Below are 27261 nucleotides of genomic sequence, written 5' to 3'. Positions count from 1 at the left end.
CGGAGACTGCAGGAGATAGCCACCAGCAGTCTCCGGCTGCTGAAGATAGGCTGCCTTTTGTTTGGAAATAAGAAAACCAATATATATTAAAAAAAAAAAAAAAGATAACTTCCTGATTACCATCTGAAATCAGGAAACAATCAATTTTCTTTTTTTTTTGTCTTATTTCCTAACAAAAATTCTTGGCCAGCAAGCACAAGGACCCTCATACTGGTATACATAGTTCTCACCCGTCTGCTGAACGTTCATTTATCCATGTTTAGCTGGAATATTGCTTAAAAAAACACCTGATTGGTTCAGGTGAGTGGGCGGGGCTTCCAGCCCCAATCCTAACCATGCAGCAGTGTATTTAAGAGTAACATTTACTTCAGTTTTGAAAAGATTTTGTTAGTTTGAACCCTCATGGCTTTCCAAAGTTCTGATCTGCGTTACGTCACTGGAGCAGCAGCTGATGCTTCAGCTCACAACAGAAGAAAAGAGGTCAAAGTCAACCAATTAGATGTTTATTGAGATGTTAGCGAGTCTCTATGGACAGAGAGGACACATCACTGATCTAACCTAGAAACGCTGCAGCCTGAAGCCTGGCTGCTTCCTGCTTCCTGGTTTGTGTTTACAGAAAGACTCTGGAAGTAGACCGGTCCTCCTTCAGTCCCCAGGTTGTTGGTCCAGTTTCCAGTCAACTCGGCTAAACGTGGCTAAATCCCAGCAGCAGGCACACGGGCTGTAGGAGACGGCTCCTGGATTACGGATCGGTTCAGACCAAGTCCAGGTCTTTGTGGGGTTTAGGCCTTCTTCACAGTGATCAGAAACATTAATGAATTCAGAAACATGGTATAGTTTCAGCTGCAGGTAGAAGTACAGAACCACCACCTAACAGGATGTGACATCATTATTACAGGTTCACATGACATCCACAAAGAGGTCACTGGGGTGTCCCATGGCCAGGTGGAAAGACTGCTGGGGGATCTGTGGTGGAACGGAGGAGCTCTGACCTCCAAGAGGAGGCAGAACGTGTGTGTCACCATAAAGACGAGAATGAGAGGATGGAAGACGAGGGGGAGCACCGTCACTCAGGGAGTCAGTCGCCTGACACGAAGAGCTCTCCTCCTCTTTTATAGTCTCAAATTCTAGCTGTCCTCCCCCTCCATCTTTTCCTCCTCCTCCTCCTCCATCTTCTCGCTCCTTCTGGTCATCACTGAATTCTGATTGGCTGCTGTGAACACCTGAAGATCAGCGAAGGTTTAATGTACTCGTTTAGTAAAGTATAACTTTGATTTGTACATGGAGAAGGAAATCGTTTACCTTCACTGTGGTGGTTCCCTTCCCCACCTAAGGCAGGCAGCTGGTGGAGGGGGTAAGGGGAGCTGTAGGGGTGAAGTATGGGGTATTGGTAGGGGAAGGCCGAAGGGTTGCAGTCCGATCCTCCTCTTTGACTTGGTCCCTCTCCGTCGTCTAATAGAGACATGGAGCCCAAGTCTAAGGAGAAGAACAGGATCAGAAATCCCACAAAGACAGGATCATCCTGGACCTAAATCTCTGGATCAGAGTTACCGAACCCTGAAAGATGGTTTTTACTTTTTAAAAACAACCAGGTGCACATCTGAAGATGTAAGACAAGCTGTTTGTCTCCGCCTAGTGGCCCGAGCTGGGACTGCAGCTTTGAGATGAGGGGACACCTATCTAAATCTGGAGTAAAGTGATAAGGTTCCTCTCTGATCCACCTTTAGATCCACGTTTGAGTTGCTTCTGTGTGCAGTTTTAGTAAACAATAACAAACAGTGCTGCCCCTGGAGGTCAGGAGGTGAACTGTAGTTTTAAACCTGATACCAAATCTATCTAATGGTCACTCCAGCCCTACTTCTGGGTTACCTGTGGGCTGGGGTTCCTGTCCTCACCTGCGCACAGGTCTCCAAACACGTAGTAGCACTGCTCAGAGAACGTGACCTTGTTGATGGTATGTCTGATGAAGCCAGCCTTCAGCAGGTTGCCGGCATATTTGCGAGCTTCGCGGCGGTCGGGGAAACCTTCCACGTTACGGTGGAGCCAGTCCACCACATCAGAACCTGGACAGAAGAGCTGTGGTTAGAGGCTGGTCTCCGAGAAACTTAAAGAGCAAGTCACCCCCTACCAGAGTCTAACTCCGCTCCCATTTCCTGTTTGATAAATGTGCCACAAGGAGGCGTTGCCTGGCAGACCGAGAGGGCGGAGCCACTAACAAATACACACACAGGCTCACAGCAGGATTGTGACATCATATGGTACCAGCTAACGTCATAGGGTACCTCTTAGCCAATAGCAATGGCAGATTTAAATTTGAATGTAGTGCAGGGTTTTAACCTGAAGAGGGCGCAACACTAACAGTTTGACAGAACATTAAAATTTTATCTAAGATGCACTAAAGTGCCAAATTGTTGACGACATGTGTCCACAGCACGATTAGACAGTCATTTATAGTTTATCAGCATAAAAAAGTTTGTTTGGGGGGTGACTTGCTCTGTAAGCTCTGTCTGAATCACTTTTACATTAGTAGGAATAACAAGCAATCTGATTGGCTGAGGTCAGAGGAAGGTTTTAGGAGATTCCCAGATCCGGTCAGGGTCCAGACTCAGGTGGTCTTACCAATAAAAGCGTTGGGAATAGTGATCTTCAACCACATCCTGTCTCGAACCTCCAGGCCTGACTCTGGGTTGGCCATCGCCTTGACGATCACTGTCATGTCGCTGTGGACATTCAGGTGCTGGTCTTCGTGGACACCTGAGGAAGACAAAGCTGAGTGGATGTGTGATGTACAGGGGACAGAAGAGATGGGCTGCGACGACATACTGTAATGTGGGAGGAGCCTCCCAGTCATGGCGGCGGTGTGAGATACCCATGCAGCGGGGTCAATAGGTCGGACAGGCTCACCTGTGGGGTGAGTGGACATCCTATTAGTGTGAACACAAAAACAAGGACATGATGTCTCACCCTAAACCTGACTGCTCACTTCTGGGCAGCGTGAAGCAGCCTCGTGGGTTCGGATCCCAACACTTTGCTACGGTCAGCGTCACCGGCCTGAAAGACGGGAAATACACCGCTCAGCTTTAACATCTTAATCAATCAATCAATCAATCAATCAATCAATCAATCAATCAATCAATCAATCAACTTTATTTATATTGCACTTAATCCTACAATGCATGCAACTCAAAGTGCTTAACAAATTAAAAAGGCCCCACATTCCCTCCCATCCCCAGAATTTTTAAAACAGTCTGACAATAAAAAACCCTTCACAACACTCATCCTCTGGCACACATGCACACATACATACATGCCCCCCTCCCCCCATGGAAAAACAATTGACTGAGATCAGATGAGCCAGACCAGCTAAGATAAGGATAAGGAAACGCCATCAGGGGAGCCATCCGCCCCGACAGCAGCAGATCCACAGCAGCAGCTGAGGCACCGACACAGGGCACCCAGGGCAGGGAGGGCGGAGACCCCCACCTCCACCCGGGCACACCTGGAAAGCACCCAGGCCGCCACAGCCGACCACCTCCCCTGGGGCAGAGGGCCCCCACAGAGGAAACACTGGAAAAAGGTTAAAATATAAAATCAAAAGAGCTAAAATGAGAATTGTAACATAAAAAGTTATATAGATATTAAAATAATGTTGATCGTAAATCTACAGTAAAAAACTGTTTAAAAAGCACGTATAAAGAAAGAATACATACAATTAATGAATAAAATAAATAGATAAACAAATAAACTAATTAATTAATTTAATGTTAAAAGAGATAGTAGTCAGTTAAAAGCTAAGCTAAAAAGATGGGTCTTGAGCCTGTTTCCAAAAACATGAACGTTCTCTACCGGCTTCAGCTCCACCCAGGACCGGCTTCATCCCTCAGGCCTGTAAGTTCAGAAGCACCCCACAAGACAAAGAGAATAAACGTGTCTCACCCTGGCTGGTGGACAACGTCTCTCAGAACTCGGACCGCATCATCATTGCTCATGTTCTCAAAGTTGATATCATTCACCTGCAAACAAGAACCACCCTTAGAACCTGTACCGCAATTTCTGGTACTCTCTGTTACATTCTGGTTTTGGTCTCTGGAAGCAAACGTGCCTGCAGAAGCATGTCTCCTGGCTCGATGCGTCCATCGGCTGCAACGGCGCCCCCTCTCACGATAGAACCGATGTAGATACCTCCATCCCCGCGATCGTTGCTCTGACCCACGATGCTGATGCCCAGGAAGTTGTACCGCTCTGAGAAGGTCAGAGGGTAAACATAATACACATTTCAGCTGCTCTGACCAGAGAACCAAAACTAGGATCTAGATGGTCTCATCTGGCCAGGGACCACTCAGGCTGCAGTCCAGCAGAACCTCAGAGACGGGGTAAGGTTCTACTGGACCAGCCTCATTTATCAAGCTTGCTTATGCACAAAACGGGGTCGGAAAACTGCGTAAATGGTAAATGGCCTGTATTTGATATAGCGCCTTCTAGAGTCCTGGAACCCCACAAGGTGCTTTACAACACAACCAGTCATTCACCCATTCACACACTGGTGGGGATGAACTATGATGTAGCCACAGCTGCCCTGGGGCGCACTGACAGAGGCGAGGCTGCCGAGCACAGGCGCCACCGGTCCCTCCGACCACCACCAGCAGGCAAGCTGGGTTAAGTGTCTTGCCCAAGGACACAACGACAGCGACAGACTGAGCGGGGCTCGAACCTGCAACCTTCCGATTACGGGGCGAGTGCTTAACTCCTGTGCCACCGTCGCCCTTGTCCTTATGAAAGAAAACAGTGGAAAAATGTGGCAACTTTAAGTTGCCTAAGGACCTGGCTTACACACACGTTGGACATGGAGAGCACCTGCAGTGCTGCTGCTGAGAAGATAAAATTATGAAATCCTGCAGCATTATCACTTGTACCGCTTCGTTTTCACACAGAACAAGAACCCACACACGCACACACATACATGCGCACACACACACATGCGTGCACACTCTCACACACACACACGCACGCAGCCTGAAGCGCAGAATATCAGCAGGGGGACAGATTGAAACAGAACGTCATGCGTCTGTGACAGTGTGCATCCTGTCACTGTGACTTGATTAATAATGCACTCTGGCAACTCGGACAGGGGAGATCTCCGTTTGGGTGACTGGTTAGCGCGCGTGACCTTCACCCGGGAGTCTGGGGATCAAATCCCGATTGGACCATTTTTTTATATCTGCCACAGATCTCTCTGAAGAATTCACAACATTGACGGCTTCAGCAACGCTGCGCCACTCCGTGGATTTTCTCTTATTTTTTTTGCAAAAGTACTTCCTTTCATTTCTCCACCTCACCCACAGGTACCTCAACTTCTGCTTCTGTGAAATAGCGCTTCCTTGATCTGCCTTGATCTACGGGCGCCATGTCATTGGCGGAGCGCTGCAACGGCCGGCTTATGTACATGCATGAGATCCACAAGGCACTTTGCATTGACTATTTATGGCAGTAAGGGCTGCATGGTGGCGCAGTGGTTAGCACTGTTGCCTCGCAGCACGAAGGTTGCAGGTTTCGAAACTCGGCTGCGGCCTTTCTGCGTGGTTGCGTGTTCTCCCCATGCATGCGTGATTCCTCCGGGTACTCTGGTTTCCCCCACAGATCACAACATGCCCTTTAGGTTATAAATTGTACGTCGCTTTGGATAAAAGCGTCTGCTACGTAAATAAACATAAACAAGTGGGCGTGGTGAGGGCGGGATGTGACTGAAATGCAGCTGAAAAACATTCTCGCTAGTCTCCGATTTATGAAGCGGAGGTTGCGTGCAGCTGTGCGTACTCCATGTTTGATAGATCACAAACCTACTTAGCGTAAGTACACTGTTTTTGCTGAGCTTAAGTACGTTTTAGTAAGGACTCTACCAGTGTTAGATAAATGAGACCCCTGGACATCTACAGGCCTTGTAACTGAGAGGACCAGTGTGATACCTGGTCCAGGTGTGACCTGGCCCGTACTCACCCATGTTGAGGGTAACGGTGACGATGTTGAGAGACATGGTGGAGTCGGTGACACTGCTGAAGGAGACGGACTGATGGACAGGAAAGGACACATCAGTGTGGCACATCAGTGTGTGTGTGTGTGTGTGTGTGTGTGTGTGTGTGTGTGTGTGTGTGTGTGTGTGTGTGTGTTTGTATACCCTCTCCATCCGAGATTCTTTGGGTTTCCGGTGGCGCCGCCGTTGTCTCCTGATGAGTCGTGGCGACAAGCTGCTCAGCTTTGTGGATTGGCTGAACCTGGTGTGACATCACACAAGAAATAAATCAAATATTCTTGATCAAAGGCGTAAAAAAAGTTTCAGCTTGCTTTCAAAAACAACTTAAAACACTAAAGGAACAGATTAATGCCAATCCAGAGATGTCAAAAGTCAACCTTCACAAACAAACCTGTTAAAAATCCAATCAATGAAAAAAAGCTGTTTATTGTTTATAAACAGCGTTGAAAAGAGAGCGAGGAAGGAACAGATGCTCTCTGCTCCCAGATCAGAGGGAAGTTTTTATCTGCAGCACAAAAAAACCTCGCCAGTCACATGACCCACAGCAGCCAATCACAGCAGGGCTGCAACAGAAGCTGAACGGGTTTACTGGAGCAGAAGAAGAAGGCCTGCAGGCAGGTAACTGTGTGTCATTCACATCAGACCAATCACAGTGACACATTCTGCTGATGTCACAGTCTGACAGTCGGGGGGCTTACAGGTAACCGGGACAGTCCCAGTGGTACCGTTTGTGTGCTGGTACCAGAACCCCTCAGTGCTGAAGAAACCCACCTTCCCCCTGAGTCTTCCTCAGATGAGCAGAAGCTGGTGGTCTCCAACTCGCTGCTCTGCTGGGTGGAGGAGCTGTCCCCGCCACCTACTGGCCCCACCACCTCATCAGACGTTTGGTGGACATGTCCATTCAGATGTCCACCTGCAGAGGCAGCAGCCACGCCTCCTTGCAGTTTTTCCGATGCTGAAACGACTGAAGGGTGCGAGTCGTCACGACTCACAGCTGCTGCACTGAGACACAAATGACATCACTTCCTGTCAGCAGCAGAACAAATTACTACAGTAGTACTATACAGAGTACAGCAGGAGTGTCCTAAGGTACTAACTGAAACGATGGAGGTCGGGAGTCTCCGATCCCACCTGTCCTTTCAATGGGGGGTGGGGCCACACTAGAGGGCGTGGCCACAGACTGGATGTCCGACCCCTTGAAATCTGATGTGCAGGTGTCCGATGACACCACCTGGAGAGAAAAGACAAAATTTATGTCTAGATCACCGGGCCAGAGAGAGAGAGAGAGATTTATCTCTGAATGGTGTGTGTGTGTGTGTGTGTGTGTGTGTGTGTGTGTGTGTGTGTGTGTGTGTGTGTGAATAGCTGAAGTTGAGTCTGGTGTGTTTGAGGTTCTGACCCAGCAGATGACTCGTCCGTTAACACACGGCAGGAGGGTGTCATCGTCACTGATCTCCTCTTTAACCACCCTAGAACAGATCACCATCATCAGCTCCGTCATCATCATCATCATCTCCATTAACAACCACAATCATCATCATCATCTCCATCACTACCATCATCATCATCATCATCATCATCTCCATTCACAACCATCATCATCATCATCATCATCTCCATTCACAACCACAATCATCATCATCATCATCTCCATCACTACCATCATCATCATCATCATCATCATCATCATCTCCATTAACAACCACAATCATCATCATCATCTCCATCATCTCCATTAACAACCACAATCATCATCATCATCTCCATCACTACCATCATCATCATCATCATCATCATCATCTCCATTCACAACCATCATCATCATCATCATCATCATCATCATCTCCATTCACAACCATCATCATCATCATCATCTCCATTCACAACCACAATCATCATCATCATCATCTCCATCACAACCATCATCATCATCATCATCATCTCCATTCACAACCACAATCATCATCATCATCATCTCCATCACAACCATCATCATCATCATCATCATCTCCATTCACAACCACAATCATCATCATCATCATCTCCATCACTACCATCATCATCATCATCATCATCATCTCCATTCACAACCACAATCATCATCATCATCATCATCTCCATCACAACCAACATCATCATCATCATCATCTCCATCACTACCATCATCATCATCATCATCATCATCTCCATTCACAACCACAATCATCATCATCATCATCTCCATCACTACCATCATCATCATCATCATCATCTCCATTCACAACCACAATCATCATCATCATCTCCATCACTACCATCATCATCATCATCATCATCATCTCCATTCACAACCATCATCATCATCACCATCATCTCCATTCACAACCACAATCATCATCATCATCTCCATCACTACCATCATCATCATCATCATCATCATCTCCATTCACAACCACAATCATCATCATCATCTCCATCACTACCATCATCATCATCATCTCCATCACTACCATCATCATCATCATCTCCATCATCATCATCATCACTACCATCATCATCATCACAACCTCCATTATCACCACCATCAGTTGGGATTCTGATCACTGAGCGGTACTTTCGATCATGCGACTCACCCGAAGTCGTCGTCCACCGACTTAAAGAAAAATTTGACGTTCGGTTTGCTCAGGGCCTGTTTGAAGTCCGCCAGGGTCACGCGCGTCGTGGGCACGCCGATCCGGATCAGGTAGGGGGTTTCCTGGTCTTCCAGGTGGTAGATGACCCGGGTCTCCTCCGCCATCCCGGACAAGTGGAGCCCTGCGTGGCCCCGGAGAGGGATGCTGAGAGGTAGATGCACCTGCCGCACCTGTTCGTGTCCAGCTCTTTGTTGACGTGACGGTCTTACCTGTCTCCTTCACTTGTTCTTTGAACTCTCCCCGAGACTGCAGCTGGTTCCCACCAGTTTCTGGTCCAGACGTGTTGATACAGCTGCTGCAGGTCTACTCAGTCTCCTTCTATCTACGTCACCGCGTACGGAATATGGTACGCATCTTCCGTTTACATCCTTCAAAACAAGAGACCGCGAGGTGACGAGATGCAGGTGAACCGAATAGAAAAGGCTCAGATAAACGTGTTTTTGTAACATGAGAACTCCAGTAGAAACCCAGAAGAACCAGATATTTGAATTTCCAGTAAGAGGGTTGCGATTTGACTGGGATCTTGAATCCGATCTGCCTGGAGATTAGAACATTACTCTTTTTCAGGTTCATGCTGCCGTTACCAGAGAAGATTATCCCGTTTCCTCCAGACCCAGTTAGACACGGATCGACATGTTTCTCCTGGAACCCGACAGGAACCGGACTAACCAGGAGGCCAGAGTGCAGACCCAAAAACCTTCAGGTGTGGAGACCTGCTCGAAAGGATAAACCTGGTGCTGGATTGCTTATTTGCCCAGCTGTTGAATAAAAGTGGGAAATAAAACTTAAGTTTTATACAAACAAAACAGGAAGTGAAGACTGCGGTTCTCTATCCCCGACTAATGCTTTTATTTTGAAAGGAATGCTCGCGACTTCCTGTAATCTTCTTGACAAATTAACAAGAAACAATATCGATCCAACATTTCCGGTTCGACAAGTAAAACAAAACATTATAAAAAATAACTTTATTGACATTAAATATTTTATTAAAATATAGAAAAAAGTTAAAAATGATTTGTTGCTTGACTTGTTAGAGAAAAACAGAATAAATAAGTTTGTTTACAAACAACGATGAAGGAGATTCCTGCCCTTTTACTGAACAAGAGTCTTTAACCAAGACTTGTTCGGTTTATTTGAACAGATTTTATTGCAGCATTTCCATGTTGGTTTGGTTTCCTGTTTGGTGAGGCGTTCAATGTCACCAAAAAACACCAACGCTCCGAAGTCGGGTTCCGCTGCCCCAACCAAACTCTTCAGGGTTTCTGAGGAAACTTTCAGCTGGACAAAGCGAGTGAGTCAGGAGAACCCGTCTGAGGTCCTCTAAAGGCCACGAGGTGGGGGATGCTGGTGCTGGGATCTTCTGAAGGTCCTCATGGAACCGGTCTGGACCACTTCAGGAGTGGTTTAGGGGGTCCAGTGTGGCGTTACAGGCAGGGAGCATAAAGGCAGTTCTCACCTGTCGCCAGGTGTTTGTGTTCAGCCAACAGGCAGACAGGATCACCGGGATCCGCTCGGGATCACAGACACCTTCAGGATAAACTCTGAAGGGGTTTCCAGTTAAAAACTAAAAGCTAAAAAGAATTTCTATCCTCTTGGTTCTGATCGATCAAGTCCACGGCGGAGTGGGTCAGAACCCCTCCCTGCTGCCATCAAATTAACAAAACCCACAGCTGTGGTTCTGATCCATTTTTGTTCAGGATGATGACGACACCATCTGACCTTTGACCCTCCCACAGCTGATCGCAGGAGTCGCGATGACTCAGACTGGTTCTGCAACGAGTTCTGGTTCTGAACCTTCTGGTCTTCACGCAGAAACATTGACGTCCCTCAGTGAAACAGTGGCGGTCGTCCCAGCGGCAGAGGCGGTTGCCGTGGCAGCAGGTGTCGGCGAGCTGGAGGGTAAGGGGTGGGCCACTGTGGGCGGGACCGGGCTATTCTGATTGGCTGTGACTGAACTGCTCGGGAACAGGATCTGCTGTAAGGTCCGTCGGAGGTTTGGGTGAAGGCGCTGCTGCGTCTGATAGAAGATCTCCACGGCAATGCACTTCATCACCCCGGCAACCAGATCCTCATACAGAGGCACGGTGTACATCCTGGAGGTCTGCAGAGAGGAGAGGGTCAGTGATGTTCAGACTGAGGATCCAGCTCTGTCTGCTCACCAGGGGTTCTCACGTGTTTGTGCAGGAAGGTTCTGATCCGCGGCAGGTCCGGGTAGAACGTGTTCCTCACCACCAGCTGCAGCCAGCGGATCTGAACCTCAGCATTCAGACCATCAAACAGGGAGGAGTAGGAACCGGAGAGACTCCCCATCACCTCTGAGACACAGACACACCATCACGGATCAGAACACTACAGAGGAAACGGGTCGGCAGCAGCAGAACCGGTCCAGTTGGAGGTGTAGTGAAGCATACCATGAGAAAGCGGTGAATGGTCCAACATACGGTCCAGGAACAGAACCACCTGGAAGGTGCTCCAGGTTGACAGGTCAAAGGGAGTGACTGCCTGCCGGTCAGGGGGGGCGGAGCTTCCCCACAGCTTGCACAGATCCTGAACCGGGCCGATCAGAGTGGCACCGGCTGAAAGGTCCGGCTCGAATGGAGGGGGCCCGCAGCCGCTCAGCCAGCGCTCAAACTCCAAACCTGGGACAGGAAGTGATGTCATCAAGCAGGTGGAGCTACTGGTACAGGATGTTGGTGTTTCATTCAGAATTACCTTCTCTCTGAGTGACGGCGGCGTCCTGAAGCTCCGGGAAGTAACGCAGGAAGTAATCGATGAGGTCCTGAGCAACCACGCTCTTAAACTTAAACTCCAAGATGTAGTCCTGCTCACACACACACACACACACACACACACACACACACACACACACACACACACACCTCCATTAGTCTCCAGATCACTGTGTGTGTGTGTGTGTGTGTGTGTGTGTGTGTGCGTGCGTGCGTGCGTGCGTGCGTGCGTGTGTGTGTGTGCGTGTGCGTGTGCGTGTGTGTGTGTGTGTGTGTGTGTGTGTGTGTGTACAGACCCTGAGGAAGTGATCAAAGTGCCTGCAGTCTCCACTGAGTTCTGACAGGTACGACACAAAGCAGAAGCCTTTCTCGTAGGTGAACAGATTCATCAGAGTACTGGGGTTCACACCTGTAGAGGGGAGGCAGAGCGTGAGATACTTCTGTACAGATGTAGACCAATGTGTGTGTGTGTGTGGGGGGGGGGGGGGGGGGGAGCATACCTGGATCAAACTTAACCTGCAGTTTGCTCACAGGGCTGTTGTCTCCGAGGACACGTAGCTGTCGGTGGAGAGCATCCAGTCGCACCACAGTTTCTAAACAGGTGAAGGCCTCACCTGAAGGTAAAATACAGAAGACAGGTAGTTCGTGAGCTTCCTCGACCTCGGATAAAGACTACGATAAGACAGACTGGATCAGGTTTAAACCGGACTGGATTAAAGGTTAGCCCGGCCTGCCAGACATGACCTCCGTTTCATTTTACACAGAGAGCCAATGCTTCCCATGAGGAAGCACGGGAATGGCTGGCCAGGCTAACCAGGGGTTAAACCAGACTGGATTGGGATTCGGGGGCCACAAAGAGGGGGCCCGCCTATTGAGGACCACTGTTGCAGGTTATAACGGTTGGATTTCTGTGCTTCACATATTCATCTTTGGTTGTGGAAATCGATGAAGACTACAACCCCAACATACACAAACATTAACCTGATTCTTGTGTCCTCAGGTGGACTCTACATGTCCACCTGAGGACACAAGAACTCTACATGTCCACCTGAGGACACAAGGACTCTACATGTCCACCTGAGGACACAAGGACTCTACATGTCCACCTGAGGACACAAGAACTCTACATGTCCACCTGAGGACACAAGAACTCTACATGTCCACCTGAGGACACAAGAACTCTACATGTCCACCTGAGGACACAAGAACTCTACATGTCCACCTGAGGACACAAGAACTCTACATGTCCACCTGAGGACACATGGGCTGCATGGTGGCGCAGTTGTTAGCACTGTTGCCTCGCAGCACGAGGGTTGCAGGTTCGAAACTCTTCTGAGTGGAGTTGCGTGTTCTCCTCATGCATGCGCGGTTCCTCCGGGTACTCCGGTTTCCCCCACAGATCACAACAAGCCCTATAGGTTATAAACTGTAAGTCGCTTTGGATAAAAGCGTCTGTCAAATAAATAAACATAAACACAAACATTAACCATCGTTAAACCAGTTGAATCTGTGTTCCCTCAGTAACTAAGAATAACCGGAGTCAAGCACGTTTCCCTTGCGGTAGGAATGTGTCACGTGACTCCAAAACCGCGCGTTGTTTAGGGAAGCCTGCCCACTTCCTTTGATTTAGTATTGTTTAACCCCTGCTAGTTGTGTGAAAACCTGGAAGCATAACCAAAGTAACGTTTTGACCTCAGATGACGTTTTTCTACAACTTTAAAGACATTTAAAGATGCTCTTTAAACCGGACTGGATCAGGTGTGAGGCAGTCGGAGGCCGGATCCTGATCACCAGTCTGGACCATCACCGGGACTCGGCTCACCGTAGGCCTCGGTGGTGATCCTCCTCTGAGCGTAGGTGGCCAGGCCTTCGCTCAGCCACATCTCCTCCCAGGTGGCGTTGGTCACGGCGTTCCCGAACCAGCCGTGAGCGATCTCGTGGATCACGTCGATGAGCAAGAACTCACTGCTTTCCATGATGGAGGCAATGATGAAGGTGAGGCAAGGATTCTCCATGGCAACAATAGGGAAGCAGGGGGGGAGGAAGACGATGTCACACCTGAGAATCAGCTCCGTCAGGCTGCTGCTCATCACTGAATAAAGGCTCGCTGCAGAAAGACCTCACCTGCCCCACAGGTAAGGTCCAAACAGGTCCTCGGCCACATCCAGCCAGTGCTCCACGCTGCCACCCAGCTTCTTCACAGCGCACGACAGCAGACATGGCTCCGCCCACACCCGGCTCCTGAAAGCAAGACCAGACAGATTGGCCCTCGAAGGGTTTTAAAAACTCGTGTTTTCATTCTTTCAGATTTCTGGAGATTTGAGTTTTTTTAATCACGTTTAGCAGCTTCGTTCAGAATCAGTGAGACAAGCTTCTGTTGTCCGTGATGTCACTGATGACACCATCACAGGTGCACTCAGGTGAGCCCCGCCTACCGGTGTTCTGGTGTAGACGGTACAACTGGACCAAGACCGATACCCACCTTGGGCCCAGGTCCGCGTGCTCCAGCTGCCCGGCCACCAGCGCCACCAAGTAGGAAGGGACCGGGAACTCCATGGAGAAATGGAAGATCCGGTCCTGTTTGGAGTAGGAACTCTGAGACGCACTCATGAGAACCGTCATGCCCTCTGGGACCTGGTGGAGGTGGCGAGACAAAAAACCTTTAAAGAAAAATGATCCTTTCTCTTCAAAACGATTTAGGACCTTAAACTTTGGTTTTAATGATTTCTGGTGTTTTTGGTTGATCTGGAGTTTGTTTCCTGCGGATTTCGTAGAAACCGAACCTGAAGGGGACCTACAGGACCCTTAGCTCTGGTCCAAGTCTAATCTGATACTGCTGGTCTGACGCGACATTGTCCCGAGTTTTCAGGTCCACAGGGGACGTCACGACTCACCCGGACGGCTGCCGTGTACGTGCTCTTCACGGCAGGCGTGTCGAAGCATGGGAAGAAGGAGCGGTTACACACCGAGTGTCCCTGAGTGAAGACGAGAGGACAAGACTGTCCACAAGTCAGTTCTGAGTCCAACCACCAGATCTGAAAACAGAGAACATGTCAGAGGTCACTTGATCGACTCGTTACCAACAAGAGTCTGAGACTAAGACGCAGGTTCATATGTCCACCTGAGGACACATGGACTCTACATGTCCACCTGAGGACACAAGGACTCTACATGTCCACCTGAGGACACAAGGACTCTACATGTCCACCTGAGGACACAAGGACTCTACATGTCCACCTGAGGACACAAGGACTCTACATGTCCACCTGAGGACACATGGACTCTACATGTCCACCTGAGAAAACATGGACTCTACATGTCCACCTGAGGACACAAGGACTCTACATGTCCACCTGAGGACACAAGGACTCTACATGTCTGACACATGTCCACCTGAGGACACAAGGACTCTACATGTCCGACACATGTCCACCTGAGGACACAAGGACTCTACATGTCCACCTGATGACACATGGACTCTACATGTCCACCTGATGACACATGGACTCTACATGTCCACCTGATGACACATGGACTCTACATGTCCACGTGAGGACACATGGACTCTACATGTCCGACACAAGGACTCTACATGTTCACCTGAGGACACAAGGACTCTACATGTCCGACACATGTCCACCTGAGGACACAAGGACTCTACATGTCCGATACATGTCCACCTGAGGACACAAGGACTCTACATGTCCACCTGATGACACATGGACTCTACATGTCCACCTGAGGACACAAGGACTCTACATGTTCACCTGAGGACACAAGGACTCTACATGTCCACCTGAGGACACAAGGACTCTACATGTCCACCTGATGACACATGGACTCTACATGTTCACCTGAGGACACAAGGACTCTACATGTCCACCTGAGGACACAAGGACTCTACATGTCCACCTGATGACACATGGACTCTACATGTCCACCTGAGGACACAAGGACTCTACATGTTCACCTGAGGACACAAGGACTCTACATGTCCACCTGAGAACACATGGACTCTACATGTCCACCTGAGGACACATGGACTCTACATGTCCACCTGAGGACACAAGAACTCTACATGTCCATCTGAGAACACATGGACTCTACATGTTCACCTGAGGACACAAGGACTCTACATGTCCACCTGAGGACACATGGACTCTACATGTCCACCTGAGAACACAAGAACTCTACATGTCCATCTGAGAACACATGGACTCTACATGCTCACCTGAGAACACATGGACTCTACATGTCCATCTGGGGACACAAGGACTCTACATGCCCGACACATGTCCACCTGAGGACACATGGACTCTACATGTCCACCTGAGGACACAAGGACTCTACATGTCCACCTGAGGACACAAGGACTCTACATGTTCACCTGAGGACACAAGGGCTCTACATGTCCACCTGAGGACACATGGACTCTACATGTCCAACACAAGGACTCTACATGTTCACCTGAGGACACAAGGACTCTACATGTCCACCTGAGGACACAAGGGCTCTACATGTCCACCTGAGGACACATGGACTCTACATGTCCACCTGAGGACACAAGGGCTCTACATGTCCACCTGAGGACACATGGACTCTACATGTACGACACAAGGACTCTACATGTCCACCTGAGGACACAAGGGCTCTACATGTCCACCTGAGGACACAAGGGCTCTACATGTCCACCTGAGGACACATGGACTCTACATGTCCGACACAAGGACTCTACATGTTCACCTGAGGACACAAGGACTCTACATGTCCACTTGAGGACACAAGGGCTCTACATGTCCACCTGAGGACACATGAACTCTACATGTCCGACACAAGGACTCTACATGTTCACCTGAGGACACAAGGACTCTACATGTCCACCTGAGGACACAAGGGCTCTACATGTCCACCTGAGGACACATGGACTCTACATGTTCACCTGAGGACACAAGGACTCTACATGTCCACCTGAGGACACAAGGGCTCTACATGTCCACCTGAGGACACATGGACTCTACATGTCCACCTGAGGACACAAGGACTCTACATGTCCACCTGAGGACACAAGGACTCTACATGTCCACCTGATGACACATGGACTCTACATGTTCACCTGAGGACACAAGGACTCTACATGTCCACCTGAGGACACAAGGGCTCTACATGTCCAGCTGAGGACACATGGACTCTACATGTCCACCTGAGGACACAAGGACTCTACATGTCCACCTGAGGACACATGGACTCTACATGTCCACCTGAGGACACAAGGACTCTACATGTCCACCTGAGGACACATGGACTCTACATGTCCACCTGAGGACACATGGACTTTACATGTCCACCTGAGGACACAAGGGCTCTACATGTCCACCTGAGGACACAAGGACTCTACATGTCCAACACATGTCCATCTGAGGACACATGGACTCTACATGTCCACCTGAGGACACAAGAACTCTACATGTCCACCTGAGGACACATGGACTCTACATGTCCACCTGAGAAAACATGGACTCTACATGTCCACCTGAGGACACAAGGACTCTACATGTCCACCTGAGGACACAAGGGCTCTACATGTCCACCTGAGGACACATGGACTCTACATGTCCACCTGAGGACACAAGGGCTCTACATGTCCACCTGAGGACACATGGACTCTACATGTACGACACAAGGACTCTACATGTCCACCTGAGGACACAAGGGCTCTACATGTCCACCTGAGGACACAAGGGCTCTACATGTCCACCTGAGGACACATGGACTCTACATGTCCGACACAAGGACTCTACATGTTCACCTGAGGACACAAGGACTCTACATGTCCACTTGAGGACACAAGGGCTCTACATGTCCACCTGAGGACACATGAACTCTACATGTCCGACACAAGGACTCTACATGTTCACCTGAGGACACAAGGACTCTACATGTCCACCTGAGGACACAAGGGCTCTACATGTCCACCTGAGGACACATGGACTCTACATGTTCACCTGAGGACACAAGGACTCTACATGTCCACCTGAGGACACAAGGGCTCTACATGTCCACCTGAGGACACATGGACTCTACATGTCCACCTGAGGACACAAGGACTCTACATGTCCACCTGAGGACACAAGGACTCTACATGTCCACCTGATGACACATGGACTCTACATGTTCACCTGAGGACACAAGGACTCTACATGTCCACCTGAGGACACAAGGGCTCTACATGTCCACCTGAGGACACATGGACTCTACATGTCCACCTGAGGACACAAGGACTCTACATGTCCACCTGAGGACACATGGACTCTACATGTCCACCTGAGGACACAAGGACTCTACATGTCCACCTGAGGACACATGGACTCTACATGTCCACCTGAGGACACATGGACTTTACATGTCCACCTGAGGACACAAGGGCTCTACATGTCCACCTGAGGACACAAGGACTCTACATGTCCAACACATGTCCATCTGAGGACACATGGACTCTACATGTCCACCTGAGGACACAAGAACTCTACATGTCCACCTGAGGACACAAGAACTCTACATGTCCACCTGAGGACACATGGATTCCAAAGGTCCGTCTGATGAGAGGAAGACTTCACGCCTCTATGAGGACATGAGTCCTCCACTTGCTGCTCCAGGACACAAGGACCCACATTTATTTAGGACAAGAAGACTCCATGTCTTTCTGAGGACATAATGACTTCTCGTGTCCTTTAGGAAACAAGACCTCCACATGACAGTCTGAGGTTAAGTGGACTCCACGTGTCTCCTAGAGGACATGAGAACTCCACGTCCTTCAACACACAAGAACTCCTTTAGGAAATGAGGACTTTACATGTCCTTTAGGATGCGGGGACTCCACATTTCTCTGAGGACATGAATAGTCACGTGTCTTTGAGGACACAAGGACTCAACATGACCATCTCAGGTGATGAGGAACTGTTCAGGACTTGATCCTCGGTTTAGTTTTGCGATCTGGATTATTTAACGACCTTGAGGTTCTCTTCGGGTTGTGGTCTACAAAAGCCTGAACCAGATCTGAACTGGACCGATTCAGGACCAGAACTGGCTGCAGTAAATACAGACATAACCTGTGTCCTAACGTGCATGTCTTCTCTCCAAAGTAACTTACAGACGAGGACATAGCAGTGCTGTTACCATGAAGACCAGCCTAAACTAGGAGAAGCTTACCGCCGGGCCGTCCGTGGTGGTGTACCGGATCGTGATCTGGATCCGTCTGCCAGGTTTGACGGTCCCAGAGGGCAGACTGATGCTGAGGGACGAGCCGTAGTCTGTGAACGGATCCACCCGGTATGTGAGGGAGACCGGGGCCTCCTGCCCGTCCTCTGGGACCTTACAGTCTATGGAGTGGATCAAGAGGGACGGGTGAGAGTCCAGAACCAAGGTGCACACTGCCGGCTGGACCGGAACCAAGTCCAGGACCAACCAGCCGCTCATTTCTTTCACTGCAAAATTCAGCTTCAGGTCCAGGTGGAGGTGGCACAGCTGGAAGCACCTGAAGTTGGACACGGAGGCCACGTCCACCAGAGGACCACGTGAGACCCTGGGTCCCGGACTAGCAGAGGGCTGCTTGTCCCCAGCAAAGGGGCCCCCAGACACCGGAAGAGACTTCCGGCAGCAGCACAGAGAGGTGGGGGCCTGGTGGAGCTCGGCCATAATGGATCAGACCCAGGTCAGACCTGGACCAACGGTACCGAACAAACCCGGAGTATGACTTTAAAGTTGTGGACTGAAGAGGGTCATCGCTACCGGGCTGGGTCCAGATCAGACTCCTTCAACCGATTTAAAGGTAGGACGTGTAAGACCCGGACCCAACTAGAACCACGGAAGCGGTTCGGTCCGATTTAACCCAATTTAAACCAACAGAAAACCAGAACCGTAACCAGTTCTACCAAAAACAAACACCTGACATGTTCAGTAAGATCCGAGCTGAACCAGTTTCAGGTGCGGTTCGGATCTGTGAACCAGATCGAACGAAAACACCTGAAGAACACGAACTCAGCAGAACCCAATCCGGATCCTGCCCTGGAAATCAGAACCGAACCAGGTCTAGTGTTAGAGGTCAGATCATCGGCGGTTCCGAGAACTAATTAAACTAGTTCCGCCGGTTAGCAGAACCGGCTAATCGGCGAACGCTTTAATTAGCCTCAAGTCCACATTTAGGTAAAATCCATCAGGACAACAGAACCGGACGGGTCCGTGCCGAACCCGGCTCCTCCTGCAGTATCACGCCGGCCCCCTGCTGCACGTCCGGGTCACGGAGTTTGGTAGCTTCCGGTAGAACCAGAGGTCAGCTGGAGGTCCACGGTGAGTCCGGTGGTACCAAAGCGGATAGAGGACAACGTGTCCCGCGAACAAAGACACGGAGACGCCGCCGGGGAACCACACCGGACAAAACAGGAAGTAACAGCGGCAAGAAAGTTTGGAAAGACCGCGAGGGGGCGCTGTGAGCTGGAAATCAGCTGACTGGTTTAACTGGCTTATTAGTTTAGTCACAGGCTCCGCCCACACCACCGGTCTTGCAAATTCATTAGCTGATTAAGTAAAACAAAAACAAACAAAAAACCCGGTTCTGACCCCACTTCCTGGGTTAGGTCTCACCCTGGAGGGGTCCCAGAAGTGGGCAGCTGTCCACATGTGTGGGTTTCTCTTCCGGACCTAGTCCAGAACCACTGACCCAGTTCTGCTAAACCTCCAGATCCAGTCCACAAGTCTCTTCTAAGCAGACTTCCTGTGGTACTGATCCAGTTCTACTCTGGTTTGGTACTTTGGGGGATTTTTGGCCCGTTTTCACTTCTGGTACCAGGACATTTTCAGATGAAAGCTTCTGAAAAGCTTGAGAACTCAATGGATGAGCCAGCCAGGTGCACTCCAAACAGAAACAGAAAAAGTTCTTATGATCCCTTCGGAACCATCGGGTCTCAGGTTCTGGTTCTTCAGTGGATTTAAATCACCCAGGATTGCAGCTCATTTGTTTCATCAGTTAAAACAAACGACTTCAGATATCAGTCCAAAAGAAATTCTGTTCTTTAAAGATCTTTTAGATCAGAAACTCAGCTGATCAACTATTGACCAGCCGATCCACGAAGGAAAAACACTGAGATCATGATTTTTAATCTGTTTATTGTTTCTGTACAAACATCCAGATGATCCAACCCCATCAGATCCGAGATGGATACAGCATCTGTAAAGAGGAGAAGACTGTATGAATTGGGGATGCACCGATATGAAAACGTTGGGCCAATACAGATATCAATATTACTGTTATGGCCAATGACCGATATTTGAAGATACTGATTTTTTTTATTCACACACACACACAAACACACTGTCACATGACTAAAAAAAATTACACATACACCCCCCCCACACACACACACACACACACACACACTCAAAACTGCCTAAATGGAAACGAGATGGAAAAACTATTGTTTAACATCGACCCAGTTTTACTCGTCAGACGATACAGATACTGATGCAGCTTGTGCATCCCTGGCCACAATGACACGGGTGAGAAGACGCCATCAGAGTGACGCGTCCAAAAAAACCTCCAGAGGAATTGGGTCAAATACCAGCTGTTTTCTATTGAATTGACCAGATTTGCCCGCTGACGTTATGTTATAGGTGTAGAACCTCTTTGAAGATAAAAGAGAAAGAAAGATGCAGAAACACTAGAAAAAAGAGCCGTTAACGAGCGGTGGTTCAGGAGCCAGTCAGCCTGGTCGTGCTTGGTTTTTTTAAAAGTGTTGCTTGTCTAAATCGTGGACGGGTCATGCTGAAACGCAAGTTTTGTTGTACCAGTATACCGGCTCAATGACAAAATGTCCCCAAACGTCTGACCAGGTAATTCTTCAGTTGCTTTTTTTTAAAGGAGACCATTAAGTCCACTGATCTCAGGCTCAGGGAGAGGTTCTAGAGTCTGGAGGTCACAGCAGCAAATGATCTGTCACCTTGTCTTAGAACTATTCTAATGGGTCAGGCCCAACTGATCCAAACAGGAAGTAAAAACAATTAAAACAATTAGTACCAGTTTTACACACACACACACACACACACACACACACACACACACACACACACACACACACACACACACACACACACACACACACACACACACACACACACACAGAGAGAGAGAACTTTGACCCCATCGTCAGTAAAGGGTCTAATGACGATCAGCCAACCGTGTTGCTGCTAAAGACTGAGGTGGACCTGGTCTGAGACGAGGAGACGGGTCTGGGGGACGCAGCAGGTAGTAGAAGAACTCACCACACGGATTCTGTGTCCGATCGCTTTGGCCGGCAGATTGCTGCTGAACTTGGCTCGGACCATCCCGCTGCTGCCGTGGGCCCGGGTTACCTTCCCCCAGATCACTCTGGTCCTGTTGGGTTTCCCACCGGGTGTCACCGTGTTCCTGTGGTGAAACAGACCCAGAGTCAGTCCCCAGGAGCCCCAGAGACGAAGCAGCAGCACCAGTGTGTGCGGTCCCTACTTCTTGGCCTTGTAGACGTAAGCGCAGCGCTTCCCCAGGTAGAAGTCCACCTCGTCTTTGCTGTAGCAGCCTTCTAGCTTCAGCAGCGCCGTGTGCTCACGCTGGTTCCTCAAACCGCGCTTGTAGCCGGTGAAGATGGCCTTGCTCCACAGTCTGGGTCAGAAGAGAACCAACAAGAGACAAACATCAACATAGTCCCGATAAGAGTCTGCAGTCTGACTTGTATCGGAACAGCTGAGAACTTTCTGATAATTTTGGATCATAACCCCTCCTAGAGCAGGTAACACCTACTGAAATGGACCAAACAATCAGAACCCCCAGCTGCTGATCTCTGATCTGCTCAACATCTGAAAACCCAGGAGAGATCTGAACTTACCTTCCAGGCATCGTTGTCCTCTTCAGGCGAGCTCACCTGTACAAACAGAAAGTGTCTCGTTAGAACTGCAGGTTCCCATTTAACAGAGCTCCTTTTTAACTTGGCTGTCCCTTTCTCCTGCAGGAGTTCATATTTGGCTTTAGCCTTCAACTTCTAGGGAAAGGTTCCTCCTCACTTCTAACGCCACCCAGTCCACTCCAGAAACGGAACCAGTATAGCCCAATAACAGATCTTCAGTGTCTATATCACATGAGAAAACACCGAACCGATTCCGCGGTGATTCCGGAAGTTCCGGTGAGTTAAGGAGGTCCAAACAGAAGCTCATCAGGTCTCTGGTCCCGGAACAAACGGCTAAATTAAAGCGCGGCTAACAGCGGGTTACGCTTTAAAACAGCTTCTTACGTTAGAAAGAAAAAGTCACGCTTTTCGTTCCCGGAAACACCCGAACACGACCCGAGAAAGCGACGGAGCGCCGTGAATTGTAACGCTCCCATCCCGATGCATACACCGGACTCTGTTTGGTTAGCCGCCGTTAGCTCCATCATCCGAACCGAATCTCCACAATCGGGACTTCCAGTACGGACACCGACACACCGGAGGACGGAGGGGACGCTGCCTGCGGAGAGCAGACCGGTATCGGCCTCAGATGAAACACTTTACAGGTGAAATTTAAGTTTGATTAGGAGAAGTCAACGCTTACCTGCTCCTAGTCCAGAAAGATGGAGGAAAAGGCAGGCCGAAAGGAATGATGGGTAATGACACCATACAGAGGTGTCCGCGGAGATGCCTGATCGGAAATGCCCCGTAAGTTAGAATACAATTATAAATATAAACTATTAAAACCGAGTCACTGAGATTAGTGAAATAATTTCTAATTTCTTTCAGTAAATTTCGCCAAATTGCCTAAAACACATGAAAAAGTCACACACACACACACACACACACACACACACACACACAAATAATTATAGTTGGAACACTTAAAATTGCCTCGTTATTTTTAATAACGGATTAATTAACAGTTATTCCATCTGACTGTGCAAATAAAAGCTCTTTTATAGGTCCAGGTTCACTTTACTGACCAATAGTGAAACTTGTCTCAGCCATACACATAAAGCACAAAATACACAAAAACACAGATTAAAGTAAGTTAATTTAAATACAATGGAGTAATCTGTGTAAATTGAGAAACTTATAAAAGAAGAAATAATAAGCCTGTGGAAAATGCTTCACTTGATTGACGATGTACCGACAGGGCCACTGTCTGATTGTTTTGGTTCTTCACACTGAGACCACCAAGCTAAGAAATGGTGAACCGGTTCATTAAAGCCTTGTAAAAAACAAAATAACAACAAAAAAAACCTTCACCTTATCATTGTTTAAATAATTAATCTTACTTAGAAAGTTAAGGTTTCTTGCGAATGACCCTTATATTTAAAGCTGCTGAATAAACACAGCCACCATTCTTTCTTGCACCCATGCAGTTTGGGTTTCAGCAGTACCATTCCACAGAGACAGCAAACTGGATCTTTGTAGAAACAGTGAAATCCTTGCACGATAAAACCCCCTGTGTTGGTGCAGTGTTTTTTGGATTTATAGAAGACGATGGACACAGTAGACCATCAAGCCCTTCCGTCCAAACTGACTCACATCAATTTAGCAGAAAATGCACTATAGCTTGTTTTCAGTCTTACTTGTCCAACAGAAGACAGTGTGTGAGGGACACGATGTCATCATACCTTGATTGTTCAGCGGGGGTCCCACAAGGCTCTATTTTGGGGCCAGTATTATTTTCCTTATCTATATATATATATATATATATATGATGTGCCAAATGTGTGACACAGTGTACACTTCCAAATGTATGCTGATGATAGTGTTATTTTAACATGAAGCATCCTTTCTCCTCACATCAGTCTTGGAGAATATACTGCATTGGCTCCTTCAGTCCTGTCTTTTGTGGACCAAAAAGAAAAGTGTTTGATGATTTTTACAAAAAATAAATAAATAAATAAACATGAAACTGGAGTGGTCTAATGTGTTTTTGGGGGGAGAGAGCTTGACCTTGTACAAGAGTCGGGATCACCCTGGATCCGACACTATCTTTTAAAAAACATAAAACTCATCACAAACACAATCAAATTCAATGTACATAACTTCAAACAAATTAGACCTTTAATGAACATTAACTCAGCTAAAATGTTCCTACACTCTATGATATTGTGTGGATAGTGTCCGATATATGTACAGTCTATGCTTCACATAGATTATTGCATCACAACTATAAAGCACCATTTCAAAATAGCATGGCAGCTAACCAAAGTGCTGTACATAAAAAGCCAAATGCTTGACCAAGAAACACAATAAGAACAGGCAAAATACATAAGAAAAAGCATAAACAGTCGGAGATAAAAATTCCTACTAAAAACAATAAAAAAGGAGAACAGTTAACAGCACTATAAAATAATGCGACGAATGATAAAAACATTTGAAATGGCACAAATAAAACGAAATTAAATACCAGCAATAAAGGAGAGTGTTTGTATTACTTGGAACAATACACCAGGGGGCAACCTAGGGACTTGGTTCGTAGTTGTCTTCATTTAACAGCAGACAGAGGGTATGTGTTAGCCAAGCAGCTACTTAAAGAGCATTTTGGGAACGAGCACAGGGTAACTGCAGCTTACATGGACGGACAAGGTGTCTGACTGGCCAAACATCAAGGCTGAAGACACCACAGCTCTAAAGAATTATGGTCTGTTCTTAAGAGAATGTTGCAATGCAATGGAAGAGTTGCTGTATTTAGAAGAGTTGAACATGCCAAGTAATTTAAGAATGTTGGTTCAAAAGCTTCCTTACAAGCTTAGAGAGAAATGGAGAGTTAAAGCAAATGAAATTCTTGAAAGAACTGGTCAAAGAGCACGTTTTCTGGACATTGTCACTTTCATAGAACATCAAATAAGAATAACTACTGATCCCATATTTGGGGACATACAGGATGTAACACCTGCCAAGAACATTTCTAAGGCGCAAAGATCTTTAATAAAACCACAATTCAAAAGAAGCAGCTTTGTAACTAATGTTACTGTCAAAGGAGAACGTCTATCAACCAAAAGCTCTAAGTCAAAGTGAAGCAGTCTGTGTGTTTTGTACACGAAATGGGCATAATTTGGAAAAATGTCGGGAGTTTGAAAAAAGGTCGCATAAAGAGAAACTAGATTTCTTGAAAAATAAGGGTCTATGTTTTGGGTGCTTTAATGTTGGCCATCTGAGTAAGAGTTGTGAAAGCACCTGCAAGTACTGTAACCAAGCTGATCATAGCATGTTGCATATCGGTCAAAAGGAAAGAAATTCAAAAATCATTTCAGGAAAAGCTCCAAATCAGGGAAATGAGCAGCAGTTTGAGAGTTACTCTACTTGTGGTCATACTGGGGCTGGCTATCAGCATGGTATACTGCCAATAGTACCTGTAAAGGTGAAAAGTTCAAAGGGAGCTAATATAGTGGAAACATATGCGTTCCTAGACCCAGGAAGTACAGACACATTTTGTACTGAGAACCTTCTTCATCAGCTTAGCATGCAAGGTCATAAAACTCAAATTCATCTCCGTACTTTGGGTCAAAGTAAGATCATAAAATCCTCTGTTGTGAAGGGTCTTGAAATTTCTGATTTCTCAGGTGGACATTTTTATGCACTCCCAACAGCTTTTACTCAAAAAACTATGCCTGTGTCAATCGACAACCTTATTAGTGAAGAAGAGTTGGCAAAGTGGCCGTACTTGAAGGGTTTAAAGTTTCCTAAATTACATGCTGGAGTGGATTTGCTGATCGGAACAAACACTTCCAAACTAATAGAACCTTGGGAGGTCATAAACAGTCAGGGTGAAGGGCCTTACGCCATTCAAAGTTTGTTGGGCTGGGTTGTAAATGGTTCAGCCAAAAACATCTACAGTGAAACAAGTCAGTATTCATTGGTTCAAGTAAACTGAACCTCAGTGGATAAGCTTGAACAGTTGCTAATCAGTCAGTACAATCATGACTTTGTGGAGGAATCTTGCATTGGGCAAGAGGAAATGTCAAGGGAGGAAAAAAGGTTCCTAGACATAATGAAGTGTTCAACACATCTAGAGAGTTATGGGGTGCCATTTGTAAAGTCAAACAGTCATAATCTAACAGCAATATTTTTGGTTATTTAGCGTATTATAAGAGAAAAAATTGGGAGTTCACTTTTTCGAAATTTGTAAAATAAATATTTAATTCACTAAATATTTAATGTACTAATTAAATATTTATTTTGGAACTAAATATTTGATTTGTTAATTAAATATTTATTTTCCGAAAAATTATTTAGATCCCAGCTAAATATTTATTTTGGAGCTAAACATTTAGTTTGCAAAATCAGTATTTGGGAAATAAATATTTAAGTCTGACCCAAAAATATAAAATATAGCGTGGAGCTAAATAACATCGTGGGAAATCAATATTTAGCTGGTACTTAAACATTTAGCTAATATGCAAATTCGCTTGCCAATAAGCGGAAGTTGATTACCAAAATAAAAGCTGGATCTCGTTAACTTCTTTATAAACTCTTGCTTCGAACCAGAACTGGTTTTATCTCCGGTTCTATTCTTCTGAACATGTCCAACGTGTTGGCTGAAGAAGAATAGAAAAGGAGATAAAACAAGTTCTGGTTCAGAGGAAGAGTTTATAAAGAGGTTAGCGAGATCCAGCTTTTATTTTGGTAACAACTTCTGCTTAAATATTTATATTCCAAATACTGATTTTGCAAACTTAATGTTTAGCTCCAAAATAAAAATTTAGCTGGGATCTAAATATTTTTTTTTGGAAAATAAATATTTAATTTACAAATTAAATATTTAATTTACAAATTAAATATTTTGTTCCAAAATAAATATTTAATTA

The 27261-nt window shown here is 47.2% G+C and overlaps 3 protein-coding genes across 6 annotated transcripts; all 3 read right to left on the bottom strand.

The window, feature by feature from the left end:
• Positions 1 to 487: 487 nt before the first annotated feature.
• Positions 488 to 9057, bottom strand: LOC107379914 (segment polarity protein dishevelled homolog DVL-3). Of its 2 annotated transcripts, XM_070543651.1 has the most exons (15): positions 8910 to 9053; positions 8641 to 8821; positions 7428 to 7497; positions 7126 to 7259; positions 6800 to 7030; positions 6173 to 6269; positions 5995 to 6064; positions 4103 to 4242; positions 3937 to 4013; positions 2984 to 3051; positions 2824 to 2904; positions 2620 to 2754; positions 1896 to 2063; positions 1303 to 1476; positions 488 to 1223 (listed from the first exon to the last, which is right to left on the bottom strand). In XM_070543651.1, exons 2-15 carry the CDS (start codon positions 8802 to 8804, stop codon positions 901 to 903), a joined length of 1932 nt encoding a protein of 643 aa, XP_070399752.1. In that variant the 5' UTR covers positions 8805 to 8821; positions 8910 to 9053; the 3' UTR covers positions 488 to 900. The 2 variants fall into 2 exon arrangements, with proteins under 2 accessions (XP_070399752.1, XP_015806360.1); XM_015950874.3 differs by having other exon boundaries at positions 2620 to 2904; positions 8910 to 9057.
• Positions 9058 to 9525: 468 nt separating this feature from the next.
• rnpepl1 (arginyl aminopeptidase like 1) lies at positions 9526 to 20445 on the bottom strand. The gene is made up of 11 exons (XM_054742388.2): positions 18636 to 20445; positions 14324 to 14464; positions 13912 to 14063; positions 13554 to 13670; positions 13252 to 13487; positions 11930 to 12043; positions 11726 to 11838; positions 11413 to 11521; positions 11112 to 11339; positions 10873 to 11015; positions 9526 to 10801 (listed from the first exon to the last, which is right to left on the bottom strand). The coding sequence occupies exons 1-11, from the start codon at positions 19119 to 19121 to the stop codon at positions 10505 to 10507; spliced, it is 2136 nt and encodes a 711-aa protein (XP_054598363.1). The 5' UTR covers positions 19122 to 20445; the 3' UTR covers positions 9526 to 10504.
• Positions 20446 to 20571: 126 nt separating this feature from the next.
• On the bottom strand, positions 20572 to 23129 carry rpl35a (ribosomal protein L35a). Of its 3 annotated transcripts, none has more exons than XM_015950876.3 (5): positions 23040 to 23129; positions 22340 to 22375; positions 21964 to 22116; positions 21741 to 21885; positions 20572 to 20649 (listed from the first exon to the last, which is right to left on the bottom strand). In XM_015950876.3, the coding sequence occupies exons 2-5, from the start codon at positions 22348 to 22350 to the stop codon at positions 20626 to 20628; spliced, it is 333 nt and encodes a 110-aa protein (XP_015806362.1). In that variant the 5' UTR covers positions 22351 to 22375; positions 23040 to 23129; the 3' UTR covers positions 20572 to 20625. The 3 variants fall into 3 exon arrangements, with proteins under 3 accessions (XP_015806362.1, XP_070399770.1, XP_070399769.1); XM_070543669.1 differs by lacking the exon at positions 23040 to 23129 and adding an exon at positions 22742 to 22954; XM_070543668.1 differs by lacking the exon at positions 23040 to 23129 and adding an exon at positions 22846 to 22954.
• Between the last annotated feature and the right edge of the window lie 4132 nt (positions 23130 to 27261).

This window comes from Nothobranchius furzeri, chromosome 13 (assembly GCF_043380555.1).
Source record: "Nothobranchius furzeri strain GRZ-AD chromosome 13, NfurGRZ-RIMD1, whole genome shotgun sequence".
NCBI classification, from domain to species: Eukaryota; Metazoa; Chordata; class Actinopteri; order Cyprinodontiformes; family Nothobranchiidae; genus Nothobranchius; species Nothobranchius furzeri.
Note: the sequence above shows the minus strand (reverse complement) of the source record. Positions and strands in the feature narration are given on the sequence as shown.

What these genes read in the sequence shown, in the direction of transcription:
- LOC107379914 (XM_015950874.3), bottom strand. Translation starts at nt 8,804, where the DNA reads ATGGCGGAGGAGACCCGGGTCATCTACCACCTGGAAGACCAGGAAACC. An exon ending in GAGGAAGACTCAGGGGGAAG is followed by an intron (nt 6,270 to 6,799) that starts GTGGGTTTCTTC and finishes ATGTCACACCAG; the next exon opens with GTTCAGCCAATCCACAAAGC. An exon ending in TATTCCCAACGCTTTTATTG is followed by an intron (nt 2,064 to 2,619) that starts GTAAGACCACCT and finishes TCTTCTGTCCAG; the next exon opens with GTTCTGATGTGGTGGACTGG.
- rnpepl1 (XM_054742388.2), bottom strand. Translation starts at nt 19,121, where the DNA reads ATGGCCGAGCTCCACCAGGCCCCCACCTCTCTGTGCTGCTGCCGGAAG. An exon ending in CCACCACGGACGGCCCGGCG is followed by an intron (nt 14,465 to 18,635) that starts GTAAGCTTCTCC and finishes CTCTGTTTTCAG; the next exon opens with ATCTGGTGGTTGGACTCAGA. An exon ending in GATCACCACCGAGGCCTACG is followed by an intron (nt 12,044 to 13,251) that starts GTGAGCCGAGTC and finishes TTTTACCTTCAG; the next exon opens with GTGAGGCCTTCACCTGTTTA.
- rpl35a (XM_015950876.3), bottom strand. An exon ending in TACGTCTACAAGGCCAAGAA is followed by an intron (nt 21,886 to 21,963) that starts GTAGGGACCGCA and finishes GTTTCACCACAG; the next exon opens with GAACACGGTGACACCCGGTG. An exon ending in TCGGACACAGAATCCGTGTG is followed by an intron (nt 20,650 to 21,740) that starts GTGAGTTCTTCT and finishes TCCTCTTTACAG; the next exon opens with ATGCTGTATCCATCTCGGAT.